Genomic DNA, 8,494 nt, shown 5'->3' on the forward strand with positions numbered 1-8,494 from the left:
AAACACGCAGATATCTATAAATATACTAGTCGTGTTTTACTAGTGAATCTCCAAATTAGTTGGGGCATTGAGAAAGAATTTAATTTGGGTGTTGAGTGGAAACCAAGAGTGTATTTCTTTAAAAAGATGAAACCAGTGAGCTGAATGCCTTACACGTGAACATCTGCACAAACGGAAATTCCCAAGATGCCCAGGAGCCCAGCCTTTGCGCAGACTCCAGCACCAGTATTATCTGAAAAGGGGGAAATTGTTGAAAGAAAGAGAATGAAGACGTTAGCAAATTAGGTTTAATTTAGCAAACCAATGCCCTTTTGTAAATGTTTTGACAAGGGGTTGTACATATAATTTCATGTTGCCCAAGATTTCAGCTATACTTGTAAAGAATAATTATATATTAGCTTAAATAAGACTAACAACTCCTGGAAGTACTCTCTGACTCAGTTGATGCCATGGCATTCTGCATTGATGGCATGCCAGTGTGCCTTTATTTGTAAGTACTAATGACCTTATTAAAAGAAAAATACCTTAACACCTGGGCAATAGAAAGGTAATAAACACCATTTCTTTTCTTCTTTATCTACCTCCCACTACTCTGAGGAATTTTTCTTGCTGCCTTCACTGTCTGTGATCCAGCCTCTCTTTCACTCTGGCCACTCTTAATAATTGGCCATATTTAGCAGTTTTGTGTAAAAATACCAGGAATGACTGCAGTGACATATGTTACCTGGATAAATCGGAGTTTTTATTCCCCGTCTGTCAGTCCACTTTGCCTGCTCTTTTTTGGACCAATCTTATCCTAAATTCTGATTGCTCTTTAACCTTTTTGAGAAACAATTGACAAATATATTTGTATATATTTAAAATGTACAATATATTGGGGCTCCCCTGGTGGCGCAGTGGTAAACAATCCACCTTCAACACAGGAATCTCAGGTTCGATCCCTGGGTCAGGAAGATACCCCTGAGAAGGAAATGGCTACCCACTCCAGTATTCTTGCCTGGAAAATCCCATGGACTCAGGAGCCTGACAGGCTACGGTACACTGGGTTACAAAGAGCCGGACATGATTTAGTGACTAAGCCACCACCAAAGTGTACAATATGATAATTTGATATACAGATACATTATAAGAAGGTCAAAATAGCACATCCATCACTACCCGTAGTTAACCCTTTTGTGTTTGTGTGGTAGAAATTCTTAATCTTTACTGTCAGCAACTTTCAAGTGTGCAATACCATATTATTAACCAGAGTTACCATGCTGAACTTTGTGTTCAGTTGCTCAGTCATGTCTGACCCCTGGCGACCCTATGGGCTGTAGCCTGCCAGGCTCCTCTGACCGTGGGATTTTCCCAGGCAAGAATACTGGAGTGGGTTGCCATTTCCTACTCTAAAGGAATCTTCCCAACCTGGGGATCGAACACACATGTCCTGTGTCTCCTGCATTCCAGGTGGATTCTTTACCACTGAACCACCAAGGTAGCCCTATACTATACTTTAGAAAATCCAATAGTTTTTCCTTGGTCCCAAAGGAATCTCTTTTTATTCCATCCCCTATCTTAATGAATTAACTTCTCCACCAGATCATGTGTTCCTTGAGGGCAGAGTTTTATTCATTTCTGTGTCTCCCCCAACATTTAGAAGCATTTCCACACAAGAAAGATATTTAATTCCCCCAATAAACCAAATCGAGTCATGTTTCATGTTTATTTGTATCTCACACAGCACTTAACAGAGTGCCTGACATATTGCAGCAGTCAGAAAATATTTGGTGAAGGAATGATTTATTGGTACTTACGTGTCTTATCAGCCACTTCCCCCTGATATAAGGGGACATGTTCGCAAAGCTGCCTGATGGGTGATCCAAACAGGAACCAATCCACATGTGTGATCAGAGACTTCAGTGGGTTGTACTTGACCCAGATGTATTTGTCAGAGAACATGCTGTTCAAAGCCTAGATCAGTATGACAGAGTGGAATAAGATGAAATAAATCAATACAATCTGGTGTACCTTATTCTAAATTGTGACTTTTTCTCTTTCAGATTATTGAACAGAAGGTGGTCAGGGATCTCAAGACATCATTTCTTCTGACCGCTTGGTCTGTAGAGAAGCCTCATTATTATTATCAATGTTATTTTGCAGCTAATGACAATGAAATCTAGAGAGAGTGAATCCTGTGCCCAATGAGAAGACACAAAAGGAAAATTAAACCTCGGGTTCCTAGCCTCACACAATGTTTGCTTATTCTCCCTATATTGTATTTACTTGCACCATTGTGTTATTGGATATTATAACTTCACTCATTTTTCCTCCCAATCATTACTTCCTGAAGCCTTGTTTTAAGAAAAGAGCAGTTAGTCCTTTCTACAAAGACACTGGCATTTATGATAGGTTTTTAAATTTTTAATTGTTATTTTTACTTTCTAAGGAAGTAAGTAGTTTGCCTGAGGACACATATCTAGGGCTGAGCAGAGGCAGCCTTTGTATTATAAGTTCTTATACCTGGGGGCTGCATAGTGGAACTCAAGCTAAGAGATATATTCCTGCTCTAAAATCAATGTATATGAAAATGCTTTAAAGTGGAGAGTACCGTGTCCTTATCCCTTCCCCTCTTCATTTCTCCATGGACCCTATATTCTCTGGCTCAAGAACAGGGAATACTTAAGACTACCCCATAATTACCTTCCTCTCAAAGATGTACCGTTTGAGCTGGTCCAGAGCAGGGATGGCTTTGTGGTCCATCTTCAGGATGTAGCAGGCTCTTCTGGAGAGCACCCTGAGCGCAATGTAGCCCTAAAGCAGCAAGAGCACAGTCACTGCCCCTCCCAGTTCCCTGGGTTCTGAACTTAGTGAGTACAGCCCTTCAGGAAAGCTTCAAACATGCACAGTAAGATTTTCAAGCTGCAATCCATTTACTGCATCATTTCACTTTTTCACTTGTCATTTATATCTCTAAATTTCTGTAAACTCTTGATGTGTCTCTCACTTTTCACGTTTTGGTTTTGCAGTTTGGGGTTTGAAAGGTTAAGGAGAAATTGTTCTTTGTCTTTCTCTATTGATTTTGTTCTGCCACGTCCTCAATTTGGAGTAAATACTGTGCTTTCAAATATGTTAATTACCAGCCACAAGTTTCCATTTGCATTTAAAGTCAAATTAAATAAAATTTAAAGTGTACTTCCTCCATCACATATTTCAAGTGTTCTGTAACCACAAGTGATTAGTAGCTTCCCTATTGGAAAATGCAGATACAGAGCATTTCTACCATTGCAGAAAGTTCCACTGGACAGTACTGCTTTAGAAGATCTCCTCAACATATCCACACCACCCTCATGCTCCACACATACATGTTTCATTGACTCTCCTCTCCCCTCTTCACCATCTTCTCTTCATCTTTTCTCCACCTCAAACCCAAGCTGGCTGCATAAGGATGGAATGAAGGAAGTTGGGATTGGAAGAACAGTGGAAGGTGAAGAACTTAGAGCCAAAAGGAACCTTCTGGAATATTCATCTGGAGTGGAATTTTCTCTGCATAGTTCCAAATAGTTATTCAGCATATAAGATTGTATATAATGCAAATCTTTCTAGTCCCTAATTTTTAGTTCTCACTAATTTCCAGTTCCTAAAATCCAAAAATCCAGAAGCCAAGCCTGATGATAGTGGAGAGGCTTATACCAACTTCTCACCATGCTACTTTTTAAAGATACTTTTGGGATTTCCCTGATATCTGCTTAAAAAGAATTTCAGCACAACTCCTTGAAAACTAAGACCTGATGCTTTCAAATGTGTCATGAAACTCCCAATAACAGTGGGACAGAGGCAGGGAGGAGGTTTCTACAAGAAAAGCAAGTTCAAATGCCCAGTGCCATAGACTGTGGACTACTTATATCCACAGCGCATAACTCTCTCCATAGATAAAAGCAGGTTTGTCACCCAGGTGGAACAAATGGAAAACAAAAACATAAATGAATGAATCAAGGATGGAATAAGTTTTCTGAACAGGTTTCTGAGATTTATTGTTAATTCCAGCAATTGAAACTTGGAAATAGCATAATGTTTTTAAGTTAACATGCTTTAATTCTTCCAAAAGTATAATTTATTTCATATCCTATGTACATAGTTAACTATGTAGCTGTTCAGGATTTCTGCTATTTTGTGACTGATTGTTTCATGATTGCTCTCTTTCTGCAAAATTTTTTGTATTAGAAGAAGCCCTACTTCACTCACACATTTGAGAAATATTTTTGAGAGCCTGTGTGCCAGGCCTTGCCCTGGGTTTTAGTCAGTCTTCTAGGCACTTTCTGAGCCTGTAATGAGCCAGCATCATCAGGCTTCCTACCTGAAAAAATCAAGCAAATTTGTATATTTCCTGTCTCATCAATTTTTAAATTAGAAATGGGAAAAGAAGAAGTAAGGAAATTCTGAAAGAATTACAAGGATAGATCCTGGAATTCAAATGCATGATAAATGGTTGTCCCTCCACCCTGTAGGAGTCCATTCTTGAAGAATATAAATATTGCTGCTTACATGTTTATAGTCAAAAATGGTGGTAGAGGAGCATGATCCTGCATGGATGTTAATGATGGCAGCATTTTTTTCATTGTCAATTGTCATCGTCTCCTGAATTTGGCCACCTTTGTCAGTTGGGCTGATGATGTTATACACCTAGATTGACAAAGACATAATGGTGTTTTCACAAATCATGTGCATTTGAAAGGCAACCCTCCCAGCAAAGTAAAGCCTTCTATTGCTTTGAACAAGAGATTGAACATTGAGATGTTCCCACTGGCATCCCAGACCAAAAGCCCATGCTAAAATAAGAATGTAAAGGTCTTCCTCTTAGTTCATTGTATTATACATGGGCAAAGCAATGACATCACATGAGAAATGAAATTGACCACATTTTAAAGCAATGGGTTATATTTTTAAGGTATTGTGATTGGAAGAAATAGTCAGCCTCATTGTTTCTGTTATTGGTTATTTCTGGGATTTCATCCCACGCGTAGGGCATGTAGACTCCCCACTGTCCTTCAGATTATTTTGTGTCTTCTTTTTGCTCTCCCAATATCTCTAGGATATAATATCTATAGTGAACTAACTCACCTCATTTCCCAAAGATTGTGTCCCAAAGATGGCCAGTGCCACCAGAAATACCACCTGAAAAACAGATCAGTCACATCCATTCATAATAGGGTTGTCATTTGGAGTGCGGTGACACAGGACAAGCACAAATATCTCAGAAAACATACTTAAAGACACTGGGGGGAGGTCATGGATGGTCAGCAGTCCATTTCCAAAATGTGCCAACACTCATTCATTTGACAGGCATTTGGTGAGTTTTTTCTAATTTTCAGATTAGTTCTCCTTTGGTTACCAAATTCCTGACCCTTCCCAACAACACAACCTTCTAGAAAGAATATGCCAGAAAAATACTTGGGAGAAATACAAGATGCTTTTTGGTGTTAAAAGTAATAATAATAATAATAGTAATAAATTTTTAAAAAATACTTGGGAGAAATGAGCAGTAAGAAAGGGGTCATTTTACTAAGAGGAGGACCCTGGAGGTATTCACATTGGCTTTAGTAGTCAGGAATCAAGTTGTGGTTTTTGGTTTAAAAAATTATTTAATTCCTTGAGATAAAGAGAGTAAGACAGATTTAAAATAGATTCATGGGTGATAGGGATACCTATGTATTCCTAAGGGAAACCATGAAAATCAGATTGTGGAGGCACAAATAACTTCTGAGGCTGACATCAAAGAAAACATCCACATTCCCATTAGTGATGCCATCAGACAAGTGTTAGGCCAGCAGAATGTGAGACTGACCCAGGGGCATTGCTGACATCTTGCTGCAGTTGTACAAGGGTCTCATTCAATATGCTGATGCTGGTTTTGTGTTCCCTGTTCTGAACATCACAGGGCACTGCACTGTCATTGAGACTGCTGATGGAGAGACTCTTCAGAGGGGCAGATGTTTTTAGTACCTATCAGTGAGGTTTCAGAGAAGGCAATGGCAACCCACTCCAGTACTCTTGCCTGGGAAATCCCATGGATGGAGGAGCCTGGTAGGCTACAGTCCATGGGGTTGCGAAGAGTCAGGCATGACTGAGCGACTTCACTTTTACTTTTCATTTTCATGCACTGGGGAAGGAGATGGCAACCCTCTCCAGTATTCTTGCCTGGAGAATTCCAGGGACGGGAGCCTGGTGGGCTGCCATCTATAGGGTCGCACAGAGTCAAACACGACTGACGTGACTTAGCAGCAGCAGCAGCAGTGAGGTTTTCCTACTTCCCTTTGCATCTCATCAGTAATATTTCTGTCCTGGTGACTGGGTAGAATGTCTAACATGGACCTAAGTGCAGATGTCCAACCTGTCTACTCGCATACGGAAAACCTGGGCTCCAAGGCCAGCTCTAGTAACCTCTGACACTCCTACGTGTTCTGTTTAATGGGTCAAATACAGAAGCTTGAGTTAGATGGGTGGAGGGCTGAGCACCTTAGTGGAATGATTAAAGAGTCAGGAAATGTCCCCTGCCCCCAAATAGCCACCCACCCAACAATGTGATTAATACACCACCGTCCTAGGTGTGTATTTGGGGGTTAGATCTCTCTTGGAAAATCAAGAGATCCTGGGAGAAGGAACTCATTAAATTGTCAGTGTTTGACACTTATGGGGAGGTACTTATATTACTCTCTCCTTCAACAACTCAGTGAGAATAAGGGATAGAGGCTCCATGCTGCAATAGATCATAGTTCACGGTCTTTGGAGCGCTGCCGTGTGAAGCTATGGGAGACTGGGACCAGGGCCGGGATCAGTTGGAGTGGTCACGGCAGGGCTGCTCTGCCATGATTGCTTCTGTATGTGGGGCCTAAGATGGATAGATTTTAAGACTAAACCCCACATTTCCTGGCCTAGGGAAATCATATTCCTCTGTGCCTCAATCTCTTCACCTGTAGAATGGGGCAATACTACTCAGTTCAGTGGCTTCCCCAGTAGCTCAGCAGTAAAGAATCCGCCTGCAATGCAGGAAATGCAGGAGACACAGGTTTAATACCTGGGTCAGGAAGACCCCCTAGAGTAAGAAACCCTCTCCAGTATTCTTGCAGGGAGAATCTCAAGGACGGAGGAGCCTGACAGGCTGTGGTCCATAGGGTCGTGCAAGGTTCAGACACAACAGAAGCAAATGAGCATAGCACACATACACTTGTTGCAGTGAATAGACAAAGTGATTCATGTGAATGTTCAGCATAAGGCCTAGTCTGCACTTGGGAAATGGCAGATTTTTTTTTATTATTGATATCATTATTACTTTTGATCATACCTCATGGCATGCAGGATCTTAGTTCCCCAACCAAGGACTGAACTTGTGCCCCTTGTAGCAGAAGCACGGAGCCTTAACTGCTTCACCACCAGGAAGGTCCCTGATATTACTATTTTCAAATGACTATTTCCCTTTTAGATGGTAAGTATAGTTATCCTAAAATGCCTATATTCCCTCCAAATTTCACAATAAGGAATTATTATTATTATAATATTACAAATTAAAATTCCCTAGCTATTTCCCATTTTTTCTTTGTATTTTCTTAGTAAACATCTCAAGAAACAAAGGACAAATAAATATGGACTAATTAATATTTGACATTATTCCTGCCAAAGACAGCATTAATTCAGTCAAGAAACTTAGAAGCATGCAGTATTTGTCTAAGACCCCTGAAAACCAACACATATTGGATGTGAACATTCTCTGCAAGCAGTTACCATAAGAGTATAAAGAAGCATAAACAAATACTCACAAGGATTTTCATCTTGCCTGAAAAGAAGCTGCTGGAGCAAGTGAGGCTGCCCAGTGCAACTTCGACCTTTATATCAGATTTCAGGTGCAGAAATCTCTGTCCAGAAGGATCACTTTGAAAAAGGCCATGTTCCTATCAATGCCACACCCCAGCAAACTCCTTTATCAGGATTAAGACCCAACCACATAACATAATATCAGAGAAGTTGATTACTCAATAGTGAAAATTCGCCACTTGGTCACTCTGTAAATATCACCACTTATCTATTCTGTGTTGCATTTGTGATGTCAATGTCCACCCTTTAAAAGCATTGCAAGATCCTTGTTTTACACAAACATCTCATGGTCATCTATACTAATACTATATTCCTAAATCTCACCTGATGGTAAAGTCCACCCTTAAGACATTAGTTGGGCCCCCACTCAGCGTCTTTTCATCCCTGCCTGTTGAATTTTTCCATCCAAGAGTTGGATATGAGACTAGAGCTGAGGGTATTGTCTGGGGACATGTTGTAAGAAAAAGCCATCTTATGACTTTTTTTCTCCTCTCCTTCAGATTTGGTGCCAATTTCCAGAAATCCATGAAGAACAAGTCTCAGAGATCCCTCTGCCCAATTACCAGCATTAACCAATTTTTATGTTTAAACATTACCTAAAACTCCATCACAACTATGACATATAGTTCTTGCTATCTTGATATAC

The 8,494-nt window shown here is 40.3% G+C and overlaps 1 protein-coding gene across 1 annotated transcript; it reads right to left on the reverse strand.

Annotated features, from left to right (window-relative positions):
- Positions 1-66: 66 nt before the first annotated feature.
- GKN2 (gastrokine 2) lies at positions 67-7,805 on the reverse strand. The gene is made up of 6 exons (XM_027554412.1): positions 7,794-7,805; positions 5,101-5,154; positions 4,525-4,662; positions 2,683-2,793; positions 1,797-1,953; positions 67-232 (listed from the first exon to the last, which is right to left on the reverse strand). Exons 1-6 carry the CDS (start codon positions 7,803-7,805, stop codon positions 150-152), a joined length of 555 nt encoding a protein of 184 aa, XP_027410213.1. The 3' UTR covers positions 67-149.
- Between the last annotated feature and the right edge of the window lie 689 nt (positions 7,806-8,494).

Source organism: Bos indicus x Bos taurus, chromosome 11 (genome assembly GCF_003369695.1).
Source record: "Bos indicus x Bos taurus breed Angus x Brahman F1 hybrid chromosome 11, Bos_hybrid_MaternalHap_v2.0, whole genome shotgun sequence".
Classification (NCBI taxonomy): Eukaryota; Metazoa; Chordata; class Mammalia; order Artiodactyla; family Bovidae; genus Bos; species Bos indicus x Bos taurus.

Coding starts and splice junctions, on each gene's coding strand:
- GKN2 (XM_027554412.1), bottom strand. Junction 1,954..2,682: donor GGTACATCTTTGAGAGGAAG/GTAATTATGGGG, acceptor ATACTGATCTAG/GCTTTGAACAGCATGTTCTC. Junction 233..1,796: donor GGAAGTGGCTGATAAGACAC/GTAAGTACCAAT, acceptor CCCCCTTTTCAG/ATAATACTGGTGCTGGAGTC.